Source organism: Chiloscyllium punctatum, chromosome 23 (genome assembly GCF_047496795.1).
Source record: "Chiloscyllium punctatum isolate Juve2018m chromosome 23, sChiPun1.3, whole genome shotgun sequence".
Taxonomy (NCBI): Eukaryota; Metazoa; Chordata; class Chondrichthyes; order Orectolobiformes; family Hemiscylliidae; genus Chiloscyllium; species Chiloscyllium punctatum.
Genome location: NC_092761.1, coordinates 52,745,596 through 52,768,847, shown reverse-complemented (window position 1 = coordinate 52,768,847; position 23,252 = coordinate 52,745,596). Strand labels below are relative to the sequence as shown.

The 23,252-nt window shown below is 44.2% G+C and overlaps 1 protein-coding gene across 1 annotated transcript in view; it reads left to right on the top strand.

Annotated features, from left to right (window-relative positions):
- Nucleotides 1–420: 420 nt before the first annotated feature.
- barx2 (BARX homeobox 2) overlaps nt 421–23,252 on the top strand; it is a 56,097-nt gene continuing 33,265 nt past the window's right edge. The window contains exon 1 of the mRNA XM_072592918.1: nt 421–612. Coding sequence (XP_072449019.1) covers nt 447–612 — 166 coding nt within the window. The 5' untranslated portion in view covers nt 421–446. The remainder of the gene's footprint in view (nt 613–23,252) is intronic.

The window sequence follows — 23,252 nt, the reverse complement described above, 5'->3', positions numbered from 1 at the left end:
TTCCAATCATGTATGTGTGAGTTCCCCATCTCACACTGTCTTGGTAAAGAGGTGTCTCCTGAACTTACCCATTGGGTGCCTTGGTAACTCTCCTGTACTGATGCCCCTAGCCTGCCTACTCTGTCTGGATTTGTGACTGCCCACTGTCTGGGCTGGAGGACAGGAGGCTGCAAGAACAGAGGGAGGCAGGGCTGTGCGTCTCTCTGCCCACTGTCTGGGACCCCCTGTCCCTGACCCTATTTCCCTGAACCCTTTTCTTTCTCCCCACTGTGGGAACACCTCCCTTGCCTGTGCCTGGCCCCCGGGGCTGTAGGAAGCGGTTGATTGACGGGCCGCCTGTTTCTCGGTGTTTGTCATGATCCCTATCGCTGGTTTATAAGCGGCTGCGGGCGGGCTGAGCGCTTGAGAGTTGGAGCTGAGCTCACTGCGTCCCACAGCGAGCCACCATGCAGCCTCCTGCCCAGCGGAACCTCACCCTGCCCGGGAGTCGGCGCTACAAGACTTTTCTGATCGAGGAGATTCTGGCCAAGGAGTCCCACGGTTACCTGGAGCTGGCCCTGGGCTCCCGACCCGGCTTCATCGTACGTCCACAGGCTCTGCACTCCTGTCCCGGTACGAACTCTACATCTGAATGCCAGCGCTTCCCTCTGTCAGCGGTGTGCCCCTGACACTCTCCCCTGCTCTGGGCTTACCCCACCACCCCTGGCTCTCCCTCACCCCTCTCAGAATCCTCTACCCCATCCAACGCCTCTCTCCTGTCCATTCCTTTCTCCCCTTTGACATTCCCCCTCCCCTTTCCCATTCCTTCTCCCCTTTCCCAATTCCCTCTCCCCTTTCCCAATTCCCTCTCCCCTTTCCAATTCCCCTTTCTATTCCCTTTCCCCTATCATATTCCGTCTCCCCAGTCCCATTCCCCTCTCCCCTGTCCATCCCCTCTCCCTGTTCATTCCCTCTTTCCTTTGCCATTCCCTGCTCCCCTCTCCATCCCCTCTTCTGTCTACTCCTTCTTCACTATTCCAATTCCCTAACTTTCTCCTATTCCCTCTCCCCTTTCCCATTTTTCCCCTGCCCCATTCCCCTTTTCCTTTTCCCATTCCATTTCCCCTTTCCCTCTCTCCTTTCCCATTTTCCCACCACATTCCCATTCCCTCTCCCTTTTCCAATTACCTATCCTCTGACCCTCTCCTCTCTGTGTTCCAGTCAGAGTCCGCAAAAGTGACCAGCTTCTGTCTCAGGAAAGGGTTCCCGAAATCCCTGACCTCGGCTAAAACTTCGTTGAAGTTTTAACAAACTTCAGGGACTTTCAGGAAGTGTTGGGGGGCATTATCTAATGCTGTGTAGAGATCTCCCTCTTTACACGGGGAGATCCCAATAGTCCAGGACTAACACTGGAAAAATAGGGTTTGGACAGTGATCTCATTATCCCTTTCATCGCATGTCAGGGAGCAGTGTGACTATAACAGGGTCCCAGCGGCCAGTGGTGAACACAGAACCTGATCTATATTCCCTACTCCACTGCGAGTGAATAGAATTCCTATCCATGAGACACTGACATTCAAGAAGGTTAGTTTTAATTTTTAAAAATCCCTCCTCACACTGAGGTTCCTTGTTCACTCAAAATAAGCACACTGTCATGTTTAACTTTACAAAATACACAATCTTTCAACAAACTCACCCCCACTGACTCATTGGGCTTTCACTGTCGTGAGGAATGGTCTGCTTTCCTCTCTCTGCGAACATTTTCTCAGGAGAACCTGGAGAAATTTCAGAGATGATGCAGATAATTGGATGCCTGAATTCGGCTGAAACTGCAGGGGAATTCACTTGGGGAGAACTGTGATCTCACCAGGGAAGATTTTAGGGGTAGAGCAGGGGTGAGCTGGAGAGTGTCACCTGGAATGAGCTGGGAATCTCACTGGATGGTTGGGGGGGTGGGGGCATCATTGGCTCAGTGGGTCAAATGGCGTCTTTCTACTCTGCAGCGTTCCTGTCACTGTGTAATTACAGCATCCCCCACTAGGCCAGCCACAACAGCAGGACTCACTGAGAACCCCAGTGCTACTCACTTTGTCTTGGCATGTGTACCTGAAACAACCTGGAGCAGTGCAAACTGAGTGCAGCTAGGACAACTCGGTCAAGCTCAGCATTTGGGACAAGATACCAAAATGCCTGGGATCATAGGATCCGATACAAAAGTCTGCAGGATCTGGGGAAAGTTCTCCAATCACCAGGACCTGGAGACAGATTCCACGATCCTCAATTCCAGCATCAGTTTCCACAAACCCTAGGGTTGTGCAGCAGTTTCCAAACACCCAGGGATCCAGGATCAAATGCCACAATCCCTAGGAATATCACCAGATCCCTTAATCCCTACAATCTGGGATTAGATTCTACAATCCCAAGGTATTCTGGATCCACTTACAAAATCCTTGGGATCTAGGGCAGGTCCCACAATCTTCAGGATTTAGATCACATTCCACATTCCCAGGGATTCTGGGAATATGTTCCACAGTATGTGTGACCAAATTCCACAATCCCCAGGAACTCGGATCAGCTTCCATAATCCCAGGAGAGTTCTAGGGTCAGATGAACAGTTGAAGAGCTGCTGGCATCTGATTGTCCCAAGCAGAACCAAAATGGTCTCTGGGATTGTGGCAGTGCCAAGCCAGCATTCCTGAGGCATTTAGCATTTTCAGCTGCTCCCCCTTCTCGATCACCGGACTGAGCTAGTACAGTCCATTAGGAAACTGTCACCAGCAGCTCAGTGGTGGGAAATAGCTGTAAACAAAAGAGCTGTGTGCAGACTGAGAGGAGGGTGTGACAAATTAATATGGGAGGGGATTGCACATACAGATTGTAGATTCTGAGCCCATTGCTGAGTGAATGGATCACAATGTTGCCATAATGTTGATCCCGAACTTGATGTGTCTAAACTGTCAGAAGCGTGTTGTAATCTATCGAGAAAGTGCCCATTCTGTGAGTGGTTCTTGTGAACTCTGCTTTAGAACATTAAGAGTCTTTACCCCCAGTATTTGACAGCTACTGCCCAGTATAGTCAGTTGGCAATGATATTCCAAGGTGAAAACAGTGTTACTGAGTATTGGATACATTGAGAATGCAGGAACAAGGCACAATGGTTTCTTGAGTCACTGCATGTCATTTCATATTTGTGAATACACAAAGCTCACACATTGACATTCACGTATCCAGATCACATAAACACATTCTAACAGCTTTACTTGACAGTCACCAGTTCTGGACAGCCTGAATGAATTTCCCTTCCCAGTCCAGTCAGTACTGAGAGCAAATTCGATGCCTTTAGAGTCACTACTTTAGCACAGAATGAGAAGTTGCGTGTTAGTCATGACTTAAAATGCTATTGGTTATTTTCCAAATGAAACCACGATATTCCAAAAGAAACTCATTCTAACAAATAAGCTATGTGTTATTTCCAGTGCCCATGATGTGTTTACAGAGGTATGATGCCAGTCTTTGTAATGTCTATACCGCTGTTCACCTACTTATGGTCATCTCTATTGATGCTACTGTTTGGGCAATTTTCAGCTGCTACTGTTGAGTTGTAATTGTGAGTTTTTGCCTTCATTAAGTTAGGTGCCAGCTACAAAATGACATGATAATAACATGACTCTAAGATGCTGTGACTACAGTATAAGCTATACAGAAGCAGGAGATAGTGATGTGGGTAAAACTGTCTTAGTAGCACAACTGGAAATCCTGGGTTTCATGACACTATGGTCAGCCTCTGCAGCTCTTTACTTTGACCGTCTTGATGTCTGTGCTTCCAACATCCTGAATTTGTTTGGTTCCTGTCAAGTCTTTAGACAGACCGAGCAGTGTACAATGCTGTAGTACACATGGTAGAGACTGGATAATATTCTTAGCAATTGATTATTGATCCTTTTTCTTGGTCAGGATCTCACTGGTGTTATGATTAAAACAATTCTGGGATTCTCAACATGTGATGTCCCTTCCACATCAATCCCAGGTGGACACAGTGCTCTGGGCTACATGAACTATTGCTGCACTTTCAGGTTCTCCCTCCTGGTTAAACTCCAGTCATATCCCTGCATATCCAGTGGTAATTGGGATGGTGAGGTAGTGGGAAAAGAAGGAGGGAATAGATTCAGAAGAGAAAAAAATGTGAAGACAAAGAGGATAGGGAGTGAAAGGGGAGGGGAGAGGATAGGGGTAGGATGAGAAAGTAGTCAGCACAAAAATGGGGTTTATGGGTGACCTAAAAGGTAGCTTATGTATGAAGACAAGGGTCATGCTGAGGTATTAAATGAATGCTTTACATCAGTCTTTATTAAGAAAAAACATTGCTGCCAAAATCATTGTAAAAAAAAAGACAAAAAATTGATAGTAGAAAAGCTGACTATATTTTTAAGTTTAACTTTTCAAGTTCAACTTGATCCAATGGATACATTTGAGGATAGATTAAGGACAGAAATTGCAGAGGCACTCACTATAACTTTCCAAACCTACTCTAGTACAGACGTGGTGTCAGGGGAGTAAGGATTGTGAATTAAATGTTACACCCTTATTCAAAAAACGTGTGTAAGGAAATCCAGCAACAGCAGGCCAGTCAGCCTGACTACAAGGGGTGAAAATTTAATGATCATTTGGACTAGTGGAAATTAATTAAGTTAGCAAGGAGCTGTTAAAAGCCGGAAGTTTTATGTGATAACAGTGATGATTTATGAACGTCGTGCAGTTGATGTGATTTATATAAATTTGTAAAGGGAACCATACAAAATGGATACAAAGTTAGTTGAGTGACAGGAAACAGATAGTGGTAGTGAACTGGGAGCATGGAGAAGGTTTAATATTGATTTCCCAGGTGTTGATCCTAGGACCATTGCTTTTCTTTCTTTATATTAATGAGTTTGATTTGAGTGTGCAGGTCACAGTTTCAAAATTTGCTGATTAAATAAACTTTCAAAGATTGTCAGAACAGACTGGCTGGTGCAATGGGCAGACATAGATAGGACAGATTAAATTTAATGCAAAGAAGTGCAAAGTGAGTCATTTATAGAAGAATACAAGGTGACAATATAAAGTGAAGGGTAGAATTCTAAAGGGGGTGCAGAAACAAAGGAAGTTGAGTGTATATGTGGACAAATTATTAAAGATAGCGTAACATGTAGAAAGAGAGACTGAAAGGCTGACGGAATGATGGGCATTATACTTCAAAGTAGAGAGTAGCAAAACAAGGAAATTATGATAAACATTTATAAAATACAGGTTTGAACTTGACTGGAGTGTTATATCCAATTTTGAGCACAACACTTTGGAAACAGTGCAGTGGCTCTAGAAGGGGATGCAGAAATAATTCCAAGATTTTTTTCTAGGGATGAAGATAAATTGGAGAAGGTGGGATTGGTTTCCTTGGAAAAGGGAGAGCTGAAACAAGATTTGATAGAGGTACACAAAGTCATGAGCAGCCTGAACGGAGTATATGGACAGAAACCAATTTGGTTGGTGAGAGGGTCAAGAACTCGAGGGCACTGATTAAGGTGAATGTAAAGAGAACCAATTCTGAGATGAGGAAACGTTCTATTCAGCGAGTATTTAGAATCTGGATTGCACTGCCCAAGTGTGATCTGGAAACAGACTCGAAAATGAGTTGGACCAACACCCTGATGAGTAATATTTAATGGGCTGTGGTGTGGCTAGCTGAGTTGATCTAACAAAGAGCCAGCACCTACACAATGGATCGAATGGCTTTCTACTGTGCTGTGACCATTCTTTGATTTTCTGATTCTACAAAAAGGACTTGATCAGGTGTACATTTGTGGGAAGCAAGGAAAGTGATTACTGAGCCCCTTGCTGAGATATTTGTATCATCAATAGCCACAGGTGAGATGCCGGAAGACTGGAGGTTGACTAACGTAGTGCCACTATTTAATAAAGGTGGTAAGGAAAAGCTGGGGAACTGTAGACCAGTGACCCTAACGTCAGTGATGGGCAAGTTGTCGGAGGGGAACCTGAGGGCCTTTACATGTATTTAGAAAGGCAAGGACTGATTAGGGATAGTCAACATGTGTGTGAGAAATCGTGTCTAACAAACTTAATTGAGTTTTTTTGAAGAAGCAACAAAGAAGATTGATGAGGGCAGAGCAGTGGACATGATCTATATGGATTTCAGTAAGGCGTATGACAAGCTTTCTCATGGTAAACCAGTTAGCAAGGTTAGATCTGACGGAATACAGGGAGAACTAGCCATTTGGATACAGAATCGGCTCAAAGGTAGGAGACTCGGTGGTGGTGGAGGATTGCTTTTCAGACTGGAGGCCTTTGACCAGTGGTGTGCTACAAGAATCAGTACTGGGTCCACTGTTTTTCATCATTTATATAAATAATTTGGATGTGAACATAGGAGGCATGGTTAGTAAGTTTGCAAAAGACACCAAAAGTAATGGTGTAGCGGACAGCCCAGAAGGTTACCTCAGAGTACAATGGGACTTTGAAGAGATGGGCTGGTGATCCAAGGAATGGCAGATGGAGTTTGATTTAGATAAATATGAGGTACTGCACTTTGAAGACGCAAATCAGATCAGGTCTTATAGACTTAATGGTAAGGTCCTGGGGAGTGTTGCTGAACAAAGACAGAAGTCACACAACACCAGGTTATAGCCCAATCAATTTATTTGAAATCACAAGCTTTTGGAATGTTGCCCCTTCATCAGATGAAGGTGAAGGGAAGTACACAGGCACAGAATTTACTGGCAGAGAGATCAAAAGATAGTACAAATGGTTTGAATGGAGTGATAGCCAAATTCTGTACCCATGAAAATGGCCTTAACCATGACCTTAGGTTCACGTCATGCTACATGTAATCTGACCATACTGTTCCGTATTTGTAAAAGTTTCCTTATTGTTCTGTGTTGACACCATCGCCTTGATAGCTTGTCATGATCTCTCTGCCTTAATTAGTTTGTACAGATTTGGATTACTTGTTACTTTGGTTAGACCCTTGGTATGCAACTCTTATACCTATCATGTTATTTCAGCCATTAGATTTGTCTCCAACAACATCTTATTTTAGTTATCTCTCTGCCTCAAATAATCAGATTATAGGTCATCCCTTCACTTACTATTCAGCTGTTGACACTTTACTCATATCATCTGACACTTTGATCACCTGCAGAGACTTACTATTCAGCCTGTTGACACTCCACTCGCACTATTTGTCCTATATTTTGATCTCTGCCTATACATTCTGTGCCTGTGTGCTTCCTTTCACTTCACCTGAAGGAAATGTGCTCCAAAAACCTGTGATTTCAAATATACCTGTTGGAATATAACCTAGTGTCCTGTGACTTTTGACATTGTCATCCAGTCCAATGCCAGCATCTCCACATCATAGCTGAACAAAGGGACGTTGAGTGCAGGTTCATAGTAGGGTCACAGGTGGACAGAATAGAAGCTGTTTGATATACTTCCCTTTATTGGTCAATGCATTGAGTATAGGTGTTAGGAGGACATATTGCGCTGTAAAGGACATTGGAATTCGCTATAGAAAGGATGTTGTGAAACTTGAAAGGGTTCAGAAATGATTTACAAGCATGTTTCCAGGGTTAGAGGATTTGATCTGTAGGGTGAGGCTGAATAGGCTGGGCCTACTTTCCCTGGAGCATGGGAGACTGCGGGGTGACCTTACAGAAGTTTATAAAATAGTGAGGGGCACAGAATGGGTGAATAGCCAAGGTTTATTCCCCAGGATAGTGGAGTCCAAAACTAGAGGGAATTGGTTTAAGGTGAGAGGGCAAGATTTAAAAGGGACCTAAGGGCAACTTTTTCACACAGAGGATGGTGCGTGCATGGAATGAGCTGCCAGAGGAAGTGCTGGAGGATGGTGCAACATTTAAAAAGCATCTGGTTGGGTGACATGAATAGGAAGGGCTTAGAGGCATATGATCCAAATGCTGGCAAATGGGGTGAGATTAATTTAGGATATTTGGTTGGCATAGACGAGTTGGACCAAAGGGTCTGTTTCCATGCAATACATCTCCAAGGCAGACAAAAAAAGGTGGAGTTAGGGAGGAGACAGAAATCTCTGCCAACTCAGCTAGAACCTTCAGATTTGGGTAAGCATGTTGTTTTCCCTAAGAATATTTCCTCAGACGTCGTGTCACTAAATGTCTCTGTTAATTAGTTGCTCATTTGTTCTATGACCATGCCTGAGCATTACTGACGCTGTACTTTGTAAACCAACTCTGTGCCCATTTGAGCAATACCATTTACCAGATGAAATTTGTAAAACCATTTGGGTGTCAGTTTAAATTTGAGCTTCTTTTCTTGCTACTGATCATCAGTTCCAAGTTCACATTCAAAAATTCACATTGATCAATGTGTTCCCAGATCGCTGGCCTCGCAGAAATTGTCAGTATGTACATGGACACTTGGTGAGAGGAGCTCAGCAAAATATGTGCCCTTATTTAATTTGTTAGAATGGACTTATTTTTTCATGGAAGTACTGTAAATGGATTCTGAGAGGACACAGAATCCCATTTCCCTTCTTTGGCTTTATTTTAAAGGCTGGACATTTTCCAAGCCATGGTTGTGATGAGGAATGGTGATCAGAGTCACACACTCAGTCAAACCGGCTGAACCACTCTCACCTGAGTATTCATGATCTCAGCATTCTGATGCAATGAGTTTTAAGATGATCATGATGATTTCATGTCCTTTACATTGTCTTTCTGCATGTTGAGATATGTGTTGAAGGCTCTACTTAAATACAAGTTGTTGGTATTAAATGCAGTATTTTAATGAAAGTTGTTGGAATCAGGTTTGACCCACTGAAAGTGCCTTGTGTGCGATAATGTGTGTCAGTGAGATATTTGATTGTGAAAAGCATCATCACTTATCCTGAATAAAAATAAAAATGGCTGCAAGCCCCTGGCAACATATGTGGAGAGCAGATTAAATGTATCATTTGATAAGGTTCCCCATGGTAGGCTATTGCACAAAATATGGAGTTATGGGATTGAGGGTGATTTAGCAGTTTGGATCAGAAATTGGCTCGCTGAAAGAAGACAGAGGGTGGTGGTTGATGGGAAATGTTCATCCTGGAGTTCAGTTACTAGTGGTGTACCGCAAGGATCTGTTTTGGGGCCACTGCTGTTTGTAACTTTTATAAATGACCCGGGTGAGGGCGTAGAAAGATGGCTTAGTAAATTTGTGGACGACACTAAGGTCGGTGGAGTTGTCAATAGTGCAGAAGAATGTTGCAGGTTACAGATTCTAGATTAGAGTGGTGCTGGAAAAGCACAGCAGTTCAGGCAGCATCCTAGGAGCAGGAAAATAGACGTTTCGGGCAAAAGCCCTTCATCAGGAATAAAGGCAGTGAGCCTGAAGCATGGAAAGATAAGCTAGAGGAGGCTGGGGGTGGGGAGAAAGTAGCATAGAGTACAATGGGTGAGTGGGGGAGGGGATGGAGGTGATAGGTCAGGGAGGAGGGTGGGGGAAGGTAGCAAAGAGTACAATAGGTAAATGGGGGTGGGGATGAAGGTGATAGGTCAGAGAGGAGGGTGGAGTGGATAGGTGGAAAGGACGATAGGCAGGTAGGACAGGTCATGGGGACGGTGCCTGCCTCCGTAACCAACTCATCCCACACAGACTTCAGACCACCTTTAAACCAGCAGAGTTCAGATCCGAACAGGACAGACAGTACTTCTTATTTTACCTTGTTGCAGGTTACAGAGGGACATAGATAAGCTGCAGAGCTAGGCTGAGAGCTGGCAAGTGGAGTTTAATGCAGAAAAGTGTGAGGTGATTCACTTTGGAAGGAGTAACAGGAATGCAGTATACTGGGCTAATGTAAGATTCTTGGTAATGTAGATGAGCTTAGAGATCTCGGTGTCCATGTACATAGATCACTGTAAGTTGCTGCCCAGGATGATAGGGTTGTTAAGAAGGCATAAGGTGTATTAGATTTTACTGGTAGAGACATTTAGTTTTGGAGCAACAAGGTCATGCTGCAGCTGTACAAAATTCTCTGCAGTCACATTTGGAGTATTGTGTACAGTTCTGGTCACCACATTATAGGAAGGAGTGGAAACTTTGGAAAGGCTTCAGAGGAGATTTACTAGGATGTTGTCTAGTATGGAGGGAAGGTCTTATGAGGAAAGGCTGAGGGACTTGAGGCTGTTTTCATTAGAGAGAAGAAGGCTGAGAAGTGACTTAATTGAGACATATAAGATAATCAGAGAGTTAGTTAAGATGGTCAGTGAGGGCCATTTTACTTGGATGGTAATGGCTAGCACGAGGGGATATAGCTATAAATTGAGCAGTGATAGATGTAGAACAGATGTTAGAGGTAATGGTGGTGTAGAAAGCACTGCCTGCAACAATAGTAGACTCGCCAACCTTAACGGTCTTTAAATGGTCATTTGATAGGCATATGGATGAGAATGGAAAAGTGTACAATCGATAGACTTCAGATTGGTTCCACAGGACGGTGCAACATTAAGGGCCTGTACTGCACTGTAATGTTCCATGTTCTATGTATCAAAAATTGAGGACAAAGTGATATTTGACTGCAGAGACTGGTCGGTCATGTGTTGACAAGAAGAGGCTAATGGTGTGTTCCTTTCAAGTTTTAGCTAATGCAGAGCAGTGAGGTGAAGATTCAAATGAGCAGAACTTCAGTTATGAAGAGAAAAAATGAGAAGTGGGACAGTGCCCAGAGTTTCAACAAGGGTAAGATTTACTGCCAGCAGCTCCCCCACATCTGTGGAAATGACCGGGTAAACATTCAACTCAGTTGCACATTGACTATGGAGGTACCACATGCCCATTCAAACTGGTTGGACGTGCATAAGGTCCATTCATTAAACACTAAGATGGTGACAGAAAAGCTACTCACATCTTTTGCAACACCTGGAGTCCTGGAAATATTGGTCACAGATAATGAGCCATCATTTACCAGCAGGGGATTTGGTTATCACTTAAAGTTGAATGGGATTCGATATGTAATGACAGCTCCATACCACCTATCATCCAATGGGCTGGCAGAAAGAGTGTTGCAAACTTTGAAGGTTGGATTGAACAATAAACATAGTGGCTACAAGAGCAGGTCAGAGGCTAGGAGTACTGCAGCAAGTTACATTCTCCCCGTGTCTGCATGGGTTTCCTCCGGGTTCTCCGGTTTCCTCCCACAGTCCAAAAATGTGCAGGTTAGGTGAATTGGCTATGCTGAATTGCCCATAGTGTTAGCTGCAGGGTAAATGTAGGGGAATGGGTGTGGGTGGGTGCGCTTCGGTGGGTCGGTGTGGACTTGTTGGGCCGAAGGGCCTGTTTCCACGCTGTAAGTAATCTAATCTAATCTAATCTAATCAAGTAACTCTCTCCCTGACTTCTGAAAACCCGTTCACCATGTACAAGGCACATGTCAGGAGTATGATGATATACTCCCCACTTGCCTGGCTGAGTGCAGCCCCAGTAACCCTCAAGAATCTTGATATCATTCAGGACACAGCAGCCCACTCCATTGGCATTGCATTCACAAACATCTAGTCCCTCCACCACTGATGTTCAGGAGCAGCATTGAGTACTCTCTACAAAATACACTGCAGAAATTCATCAAAGATCCTCAGGCACACCTTCCAAACCCATGACCACTTCCATCTAGAAGGACAAGGGCAACAGGAACATGGGAACACTACCACCTTCTGATTTCTGTCCAAGCCACTTGCCATCCTGACTTAGAGGTCTATCAGCGTTCTTTCACTGTCAGTGAATCAAAATCCTGGATTTCTCTCCCTAAGGGCATTATGGATCAACCCACAGCAGTTAAAGGCAGCCCCCGACGACCTTCTCAAGGGACAACTAGGGATGGGCAATAAATACTGGCTAGCCAGCAATGTTCACAGTTGATAAAATGAATCTTAAAAAAGAAACAGCCTACAGCCTCACTAGATACCGATCTGTCATGGGCCTTGTTTGATTATAGGACCACCCCTCATGCAACTACAGGGATAGCACCGGCAAAGTTGCTTATGGGTAGAAGACCCCAGACCAGGTCAAGTGTGATCGTTCCGGACCTGGGGGAGGAAGGTGAAACAGCTTCAGGAATGTCAATGCCAGACATAAGACTCCACCAAGTGACAGAGACAGTTTGATATAAGGGATGAAGTTTGGTGTATAATTCACAGAAATGGTCCCACATGAATAAGAGGCATAGTCGAAGTGAAGTCAGGTCCAGTGGCATATAAAGTTCAGGTCGGTACGATAGTACTGAATAAGCATGTGGACCATATGAAAGCTGCAAATTCACAAACAGTGTGCGACCAACCTCTCAAAACCTTTGGAAATGCTCCTGGAACCTGTTGATTCACTGTCTCTGTTAAACATTGTTGAGTCCTCTCAATTAGTAGGATACGTGATGGAAGTAGCTGCCTCAATCCCTTTGCCAGAAGATAGTGAAAATGTAACAAGGTGCTCCTGGAACAAGAGGGAAACCACTGTTATACACCGCCTGTTTCAGCCGCTGAGTTGGAGGAACCTGACCCGGTACTGAAGACTCCCAGGATGATCTCCAAGAAAAAGGACCGGCCTATGTTATTGGACTCAGACGGAAAGGTATATGGTGATTATAAAGAGGTCAGCCAGCTGGACATCATCGAATATGAGTTCCCTGATTGGAGTTGTTAATCTGGTCCAGAGAGGGAGCCCTAGCTGTCATAAAAAGGGTGAGTACTGGGGATACTGACACTCTAGTATCTGGCCCTGTATGAATCATGCACTGTTCATGTATAAATAAAAGGTGACTTGGTGATGGCATACCAGCCTCTATGGAGTTATTTTAGCGATCCTTGCATTACTGGGCTTTGCTGATAAATTTCACTGTGGTGTGAGTGTGGTCATGATGCTTTGCTTGTTGTTAAAGTGTTGGTCATGTCACGGTGTTAGACATGTTGTCATGGTATTGCGAGGCCATTGGGCATGTTGTGATGTGTTGAGTATGTCAGGTGTGTTGTGACAGTGATCTGTGTGTTATCAGGTTATTGTGTATGTTGTCACATTATTGGTCATGTTGTCACAGTATAGGGCATGTTGTGTTTTCATAGTGTTGGGTATGGTTGTCACTGTGTTGGTCATGTTGTGATGATGTCCGTCATGTTGTCATGGTATCAGGTGTGTTGTCATAGTGTTTTTTATATTATCAGGGTTTCAAGCATGTTGTTCACAGTCTCAGGCCTGTTGTCATTGTATCAAACATGTTGACTTGTGTTCCAGGGTATTGGCCATGTACTCATGGTGTTGTCACCATTTTCATTAAAGCAGCTGTTCATAATATGTGGCCTCAGATAAAATCCTGGATGAATATTTGTGCGCAATCCACTCTCCTCTAGTTGTGACTCCAAGTAAAGACAGGAGTGTCTCTCCACACATTAGCCTACTTCTCAACAGATGACTGAACAGTGCAGTCCCAGCAATCAAACTTTAAATTTTCTGATGCTATGAAATCTTGAACTGATTTTTTTCTGTTTCTAATCCACAAACTGAGTCACCTCGATTGCAGTGTGTCTGAACCCAGTTTGCATAGCACCACGGGAGATGGCATTTACTTCCTCTGGTTTTGCCCAGTACAACTTTTTTCAAAGCCTTTACCTATTTTAAGGTCAGGGAACAGAAACATTGATCTGGACAGTTCTTCTCCAACACTGTAGTTGTGTTCCTTGTGTTCCCGTGCAACACCGTGTTATAGAAAATTGTGGAAAAGAAATAATGGGGCCTAAGGGTAAAACAGAGTTAGGGCCGAACCATCAAAAGTACCAGTAAAAATCAAAGCAAAAGTAGTAGTTAGCCCAATAACACAGTCCAAGTAAAGTTTAACCTGTTGTAACTGACCTGTTGTATGGTACTGTACAGTACAATTCATCAGAATCTTCACTTGATTACTCTTGATTGACATCTATACCTGTTGGCTGCACTATACACTAATGAGAGGCATAGATAGAGTCGATAGCCAGAGACTATTTCCCAGGGCAGAAATGGCTAACACGAGGAGTCATAGTTTTAAGCTGCTTGGAGGAAAGAATAGAGGGGATGTCAGAGGCAGGTTCTTTACACAGAGAGTTGTGAGAGCGTGGAATGCATTGCCAGCAGCACTTGTGGAAGCAAGGTCATTGGGGACATTTAAGAGATTGCTGGACATGCATTTGGTCACAGAAATTTGAGGGTGCATACATGAGGATCAATGGTCGGCACAACATCGTGGGCTGAAGGGACTGTTCTGTGCTGTACTGTTCTATGTTCTATGTTCTATGTTCTACATTTTAGCCAGTCTTCAAATGCCATCCAATGGTAACACTGCACAAGTCAGATCCCAGAACGAAACCTGCTTTCATCTTAAATTCTTTTGCTAAGCGTCAGTTTTGTCAAGTTTTTCAGAGGGTTCACACCATGATACTTGAGGATGACTATCACCCTATTTTACAAAACCTGCCTGATTTATTACCTGCCCCACATCCTTTGGTGTCCCTTTCACACACTTGAGCACCATCATACCATATGCTGTTACCAAAACAACTCAGCACTTACTGGACATCCCAGAATTCACCAACATCCGTGGTGCAGCACCATCTTTAAAAAGATACTTCGCACCCACACAAGAGTAGTCAATCCAGAGCAGCCCTGCATGGTTCCAGACATTGGCTCTGAACGTGGCAGACCATGGAAAATTGGTGTCTGTTTTTGTGGCAGGGACATGGAGATACTGCTGATGGGAATGGGGTGATGGAGAGGCAGGATGTCCTTTGCTCCCAGACCAACAGAGGATGCCATTCTATTGGAACCACACCCGCCTGGACCAGGGTTACCATGGAGTACAATAGGTGAATGGGGGTGGGGATGGAGGTGATAGATTAGATTCCTTACAGTGTGGAAATAGGTCCTTTGGCCCAACAGGTCCATACCGACCCTCCGAAGAATAGTCCACCCAGACCCATATCCCTCTGACTAATGAACCTAACAATATAGGCAATTTAGGATAGCCAATTCACCTGACCTGCGCATCTTTGAACTGTGGGAGGAAACCCATGCAGACACGGGGAGAATGTGCAAACTCCACACTGACAGTCGCCCAAGGCTGTAATTGAACCTGAGACTCTGGTGCTGTGAGGCAGCAGTGCTAACCACTGAGTCAATGTGCCACCCATTAAAAACACCTACTCTCTCAAAAAGCATCCCATCCCCAATCTACATATCTCTGGACAGTGGGAGGACACCAGAGCACCTACACACAGATAGTCACCCAAGGCAAGGATTGAACCTAAGTCCCTGGTGCTGTGAGTCAGCAGTGCGAACCACTGAGCCACTGTACCACTAGCTCAGAGAGGAGGGTGGGGGGAAGGTGGCAAAGAGTACAATAGGTGAATGGGGGTGGGGATGGAGGTGATAGATTAGATTAGATTCTTACAGTGTGGAAACAGGCCGTTCGACCCAACAAGTCCACACCGACCCTCTGAAGAGTAACCCACCCAGACCCATATCCCTCTGACTAATGCACCTAACACTATGGACAATTTAGGATAGCCAATTCACCTGACCTGCACACCTATTATACTCCTTGCTACCTTCTCTCCTACCCCCCCCCCCCCCCCCATTTATCTCTCCACCCTGGAGGCATCCTGCCTCTGTTCCCGATGAAGGGCTTTTGCCCGAAACATCGATTTTCATGACCTGCTGTGCTTTTCCAGCACTACTCTGATCTAAACTCTGGTTTCCAGCATCTGCAGTCCTCACTTTTGCCAGGGTTACCATCCAAGTGCAGTGCAGTCTCAACCATCTGAAGGAATGCACAGAATGTAGGCAGAAGATCAATGACCTTCTCCACTCTGCCACTTGTTACCTCTCTGCTACTATACCCACCATTTCCTGCAACATCTTCCCCACTCACTCTCATCCTTGCTAACATCTGACCTTGACTAACCCTGAATCTCTTCTGCACAGCCTGTTCACTCCCTCAGGAGATCTCCACACATGCATCAAAACTAACAGGGTGCCACCCACCTTTCTCTCCCTCACCCTCCATGTGCAGAATTATCTGACTCTGAGCAGCTGACTGACCATGTCCAAACACTGATTCAGACAAGTCTGCAGATAATCTTTAACATCTAAACATACTTTTAAAACAAAGAGGGAGAAAAGAAGTTCTTAATACAAACAACAAAGTCAAGTTTCAAACTGCTCCTCAATACTGTCCTTTTACCGTTAGTCAATTCCAGTGAAATTTCATTCTTATCCCAGCCCTTCAAGTTTTTAAATTAGCAGATTGCTCCCAGCTTCCTGACCTAGGGCTGTAGAGACATTTTCATGCTGCTTTTCCAAGTCAAACATGAGCTGACTGATCAAGTGATACCGATGTGGAGTCCAGTCCTCCACGTACCGTGACACCTAGTGCCAGGGACGAGAGCGCGTAAAAGTGAATGGGAGTTTGCTTTATAAAAAAAGGTCAGCAATTCACAAATTGCATTATAGGCAAATCACATTTAATAAGCCAACGCTATAGGAAAACTGCCTGTATGTTGACATTCTCGGAATTTAGAGCAATGTGTGACTCCACACATGAGTATTGCCAGTGTACAGTGAAATAACTCCACAGAAACCAGTTCCCCATCACCAAGCCACCCTTCATTTATATATGGAGAGTCCTTGACACTGATCCAGCACCCTCAGAGCCAGCTCTCAGAGTGAACAGATCCTCTGACACTCCTGTTTATATTTGTCAGCCATGACTCCCTGATTGGGTCAGATTAACAGCCCAAATCAGGGAATTCATATTCTATGAGGTCCACCTTGTTACAAACCCACCCTCTTTGAGTCAGAAAACACAGGCCGATTTTTTGTAGATCCTCCAAAGGGTGATTTAGAATTGGGCCAGGTTCCTCCAATTCTTCCTTTGACATGGGGCCATGTAAAGCACAGTAACTCCCCTCTTGTTCCCAGAGCGTCTCAGAAGAAATCCATTCTCCTCTTCAGGCAGCAAAAATGTCAAGGCGGCTACATCCGCCACGTCCATCTCAGATTCTGAGATTCTTTAAAGTTTGATGGAGAGGGAAAACCCACAGGTTCCAGAACAGTGGGAAAGGCAGTTGAGGAGCTGGGCACATGGTGCTCCTGTGCCTTTTGCGAGTTTGCAGCTTTTATATGGTCCATGTCCTTGTTCAGGACTATTTGCACCTACCCAACGTTCATACTTCACTGGACCTGACCTCGCATCGAGCATCCCTCTTACCTATGCAGGACCAGTCCAGTGGTTCCTAAACTAAATTTTGTCCCCTGAAGCAAACTGTCTCTATTGTTTAGTGGATCTTGTGTCTGGCATTTGCAAACCTAATGCCATTTCACCCTTCGCCCACCACTAAGTCCCGGAAAATCAGATTTAACCTAGTGTAGACTCTTCCCCCGATTGGCAAATTTGCTGGAGCTGTCCCTGTAGTTGCATGAAGGGTGGTCCTACAGTCAAATAGGAGCCAGGACAGTTTGTATCTTGTGAAACTGTAGGTTATTTCTTTAAGCCTCCCGTCAAAGTGTGGACTGCTCTTTTTGCCAGAGCAGTGGATGATGGATGGTTTGGAGCTGTCCTTATGTGACAAATAGCATTCAACTTTAGGAAATACTCAAATTCTCTGTTGATAAATATTGGCTGTAATCTGTGACCAATGCTTCTGGGAGTCATGCAGTTTTTCTAACGTTGTCTCAGTGTTTGAAGAATGAACTCTACTCACATCCAGCCATTTTGAGGGAGCATCCATAATGACTAAGGTCATTGAACCCATGGTTGACATGTATCCAAATCCAGGGTTTACTCTGTTATTCCTATTAAATGTGGGGGAGCTGCTGGCAGTAATTTGTGTCATTGTTGGCATTCTGGGCACTGCCCCACCAACCCAGCTATATCTGCGTTCTATTATGGCCACCAGATGTAGCGCCTTGCCAACATTGTCGTTTTGGAAACCCCTGGATGACCCTGGCAGAGTTCAGCTAGTATCTGACAGTGGCCTTTGCTCGGGACAGTTACTCCTGCTCCCCATAATAATATGCCGTCCTCGACTTTAATCTGGTCTCTCCGGGTCCAGAAAGGTTTCCATTTTGGTTGTAATGACCTTTTAGTTTCCCTCATCACCACCAGCTGTTTCAGTTTTGCAAGGACCAGATCTTTCTGCATTCAGAATCTGATATTGTCAGCTGTGACTGGCAGTGTCTCCAGAATATTTAAAACCATTACTGAATCTTCCAGTGGTGTTACCACTGGTTCTGTATCTGCAGGCAGGAGGCAGCTCAATGCATCAACATTCAGACGTGTTCCAACTTGTAATTGTATGCACTTAGTATTAAAGCTCACCATTAAATTTGGCCTGAAGCTATGGACGGCATTGCCTTGTCCACTTTAAGTAGACCTGCAGGGTTTGTGGTCCCATTATTGTTACAAATTTGCATCCATAAAGGTGGAATGTCCTGACTCCAAATATGATTGGCAAACCTCTTTTTCTATCTGGGAGCATTTACGTACTGCATTAGCCAAAGTCCTGGATGTGTATACTATTGGGCACACCTCTCCATTAGGCCACTTGTGAGCTCATACTACCCTGATGCCAGATGGGAAGGCATTGCATGTCAATCCCAGATCTCACTTGGGATCATGATGTGCCACACCTTGGAGGACAATAGCTGTTTCTTCACTTCCCTGAAGGCTATGGTTTAGTTACGTGACCAAGACTAATCCTTTTTTTAAGAGTTGATGCAAAGATGCCCGGACCGAGGCTAGGTTATGTGTGAAGCTTCTGTAATAGTTTACCAGCTCAAAGAGCTTCAGTACTGATGTGGGAGCCAGGGTATCTGTAATCACCATTACTTTGTCTTCCAACAGGAGTAACTAGGTCTTATCAACTCCATATCCTAAATAGGTCACTTGGGGTGCCTGGAACACACACTTTTCCCTCCTAATGCAGCTGCCTGGGAGACACGTCTAAGGAGCATGTCCAAATTCTCTAACGTAAGTGTGGCAGCGTTGGACTGAGCTGGACAAGGTCAAAAGTCAGATGACACCAAGTTATAGACTAACAGGTTTATTTGAAATCACAAGCTTTCAGAGCGTTGCCCCATTATTGGGTGAAGTGAGAGAGAAGCACACAGGCACAGAATTTATCGGTAGAGAGATCAATGGGCAGAGAGATCAAAAGATCATACAAATGGTGAGAATAGAGTGTCGACAGACCAAATAAAAGGTCTCTGCATGTGATAAAGAGTATCAGGCGGTGTGAGTAAAATGTCAGCAAGAGAAGGGATGACCTATAATCTGATTAAATGAGGCAGCAAGAACGTAAAAATAAGGTGGTGCTGGAATGATTGGAAAAACATAATAGGTATAAAAGTGGCATGCTCATGGTCTAATCGAAGCAATAAGTAATCCAAAACTGTACAAATTAATTGAAGTTGATAGATCTTAACAATTTATCAAGGTGATGGTATCAAACCAGGACAGTAAGATCTGTAAACTCAGCATGACTGGTGCTGCCCATTCTGCAAACTGGACAAGTTTGACGATTCCTTCACTTTCCAACCTCGTGATTTCTGCCTCTTCTGTTGCCTACAAGACAAATAATATTGGGTAGGCTTCCTGGTCAACATGCAAGATGTGGAAGTGCCAGTGTTGGACTGGGGGTGACAAAGTTAAAAATCACACAACACCAGTTATAGTCCAGCAGGTTTATTTGGAAGTATAAGCTTCCGGAGCGCTGCTCCTTTGTCAGGTAGCTTGCTGCTTCTTTTTAAAGGGGATGTTGGCATTGCTGTCTGGCTTGCATTTGTTGTACTCTGGAGAAAAGTGTGTTGAGCTGCCTTCTTGAACCTCTGCAGTGCATTTGGTGTAGGTAGACCAAAAATACCATCAGAGAGAGCCTCCCAGGAGTTTGATCCAATAACAGTGAAGGAAAGTTGATATATTTCCAAGTCGGGAGTGAGTAACTTGGGGGGAACTTGTAGGTGGTGGTGTTCCCATGTATCTGCTGCCCTTGCCTTTTGGATATAATAGTCATGGGTTTGGAAAGTGCTGTTTAAAAATCGCCGGCAAATTTCTGCAATGCAACTTGTAGACTATACACAATGCTGCTACAGAGTGTTTGTGGTAGAGGGTGTGGATGTTTGTGGATGTGGTGCCAATCCAGTGGGCTGCTTTGTCCTGGATGATGTTGCACTTCTTGAGTGTTGTTGGAGCTGCACCCATCCAGGCAAGTGGGGAGTAGTCCATCACACTCGTGCTTTTGTCTTGCTTTGGACAAGCTTTGAGGAGTGGGCAGGTGCTTACCTGCTGAAGGATTCCAAGCCTCTGACCTGCTCTTGGCGCCACTGCATTTGTGTGGTGAGTCCAGTTGAGTTTCTGGTCAATGGTAAACCAGATAGTGATGGTAATGCCATTGAATACCAGGGATGATGATCAAGTTCTCTCTTTTCTGGAGAGGGCCATTTCCTGGCACTTGCATGGCATGTATGTTAGTTGACGCTTGTCAACCTAAACATTGATATTGTTCAGGTGTTTTTGCATTTAGAGATGGATTGCTTCAGTAACCGAAGAGTTGAGATTGGTTTTTTATTGTTCAATTATCAATGAAATTCCCACTTCTGATGTTATGATAAGGGAAGAATTGCTGAAGCAGCTGGAGATGGTTTGACCTAGGACACTCACCTGAGGAGCTCTGCAGTGATACCGTGGAGCTAAGATGACTGAGCCCCAACAACTACAAACCATCTTCCTATGTGCTAGCCATGACTTAACTCAGTGAAGAGCTGATCCATTTTGCTTTAATTTTGATGCCACAGCTCCAAGTGAAAGGGGATTATGAGCAAAGACTAGCACTCAGCAAAAATGGGAATCCCAAAATCTATTCTCGGCACATCAGTAGTAAAAGGGTAATAAAAGGACACTGATTAGGGAACAAAGAGGAAATTTACACATTGAGGCAACAGACATGGCAGTCAAATGAATTGGAGATGCCAGTGTTGGACTGGGGTGTAGCAAGTTAAAACTCACACAACACCAGGTTATGGTGCACCAGGAAGCTTCCAAATAAACGTCTTGAACTATAACCTGGTGTTGTGTGATTTTTAACTAAGTATTAAATAAAGATTATCAAGGAGGAAAATTGCTACCTCGACCACAGTGATTGGAGGAAGCTCTGACATGAGAAGGATGCAAAATTGATGAGCAGATTATGGAAAGTTGACAAGACATCGGGACTGTATGAGATAAAAAAAGATATTGAAGGAAGTGAGTGTGGAAATTGTAGGAGCATTGGCAATAACCTCTCAATCTATCCATAAACCAGGTCTGCAATTCTCCATCCCTGGCATCTTCCAGTGACTGCAAGGAAAGTTGTAGATTGTAGAAAAAAAAGGAACATGGATAAAACATTGGCTGAGTGATAGGAAACAGAGTAATTGGCAATGGATATTTTTCAGGCTGGAGGAAGGTTTGTGTTGGGAGTTCCCCAAAGGTGCTATTACTTTTCGTGATATATATTATTGATCTGGATCTTGGTGTGCATGGAACAATTTCAAATTTTGTGGATCATGTGAAACTTGAAAGCATTGTCAACTGTGAGGAGGATAGTGGGGAACTCCAAAAATTGGCAAATTGGTGGAGTGGGCAGATGATTCAGTGGTTCAGTGATGTGATGCATTTTGTTTGGACGATCATTGAAAGATAATATAAAATAGAGGTTACAATTCTAAAGAGAATGCAAGAGCAGAGGTACCTGAGTGTATGTGTGCACAGCTTATTGAAGGTGGCAGGACAGGTGGAGAGAGCAGTTAGTAAATTACACAGAATGTTAGGCTTTCTTATTAGGGACATGGAGTGTCACAGCAAGGGGTGATGATGAACTTGTCCAACACACTTGTTAGACCTTAGCTGGAGTTTGTGTACAACTGTAAGTGCCACAAAATAGGAAATATGTGAATACATTGGAGAGAGTGCATTGACATGATGTTCCGGGGTGAAGAAACTTCAGCTTTGAGGATAGATTAAAGAAACTGTTTTCCTTGGAGAGAAAAGACTGAGAGAAGATCTGAATTAAGTTTTCAAAATTGTGAGCAGCTGGGCAGATAAACAGGAGAACCTGTTCCTGCTTGTAAAAACATGAAGGATAAGAGGGAACAGATTTGAAGTGGTTCGCAAAAGTAGATAATATGATCTGAGAAAAAAAGATCTTCACTCAGTGATTGGTTTGGATCTGGAATACACTACCTGGGAATGGGACGGAGGTCAATTCAGTTGAGGCATTTAAGAGAGGCATTGGAAGATTATTTGTGTAAAAGCAATGTACAGGATTATAGGGAAGAGACACATTTGGACTTGTTCTCTCTTCAGGAGAGATGTGGATTAAGCTTTGAACCTGAATAAGTTTTAAAATTATTTCTATTCTTTCAGGGGATACAGGCATTGCTGGCTAGGCCAGCATTTATTGCACATACTTGTCTCAGGCTTGCTGCAGTGCTCCAGTTCAGCTCAGCTCATTTTCCTGTTGGGAACTCTGTAGCCTTCTGGACTCAATGTTGAGTTCAATAAGTTTAGGGCTTGAGGCACTTCTCCCATGTCCTTACTCCAACTCCACACACCAGGCCTTGTTACCACACGGTCTGCCATTACACCCACCCCATTGTTAGCCACTACTGATCCCCATTAGTAGCTATTCATTCTCCTAGGCTAACTGTTATCCATTCCATTGTCTGTCCAACCGTTCTTCTCTCTTTTTGAGCTCTACCTCCAGCTATAGTTTGCTGGGGTCCACGTACATAGATCCCTCAAAGTTGCCGCCCAAGTTGATAGGGTTGTTAAGAAGGTTATGGTGTGCTGGCTATCATTAAAGGGAGATTGTTTTTAAGAGCCGTGAGGTTATGCTGCAGCTCTATAGAACCATGGTTCGACCCCACACTTGGAATATTGTGTTCAGTTCTGGTCGCCTCATTATAGGAAAGATGTGGAAGCTTTAGAGAGGGTGCAGAGGAGATTTACCAGGATGTTGCTGGACTGGAGAGCATGTCTTATGAAGAAAGATTGAGGGAGCTAGATGTAGGGAGTGAAGAAGGATGAGAGCTGACTTGATAGAAGTGTACAAGATGATGAGAGGCCTAGATAGAATGGATAGCTGACCTTTTTTCCTATGGCGGAAATATCTATCATGAGAGGCATAATTTTAAGGTGATTGGAGGAAGGTTTA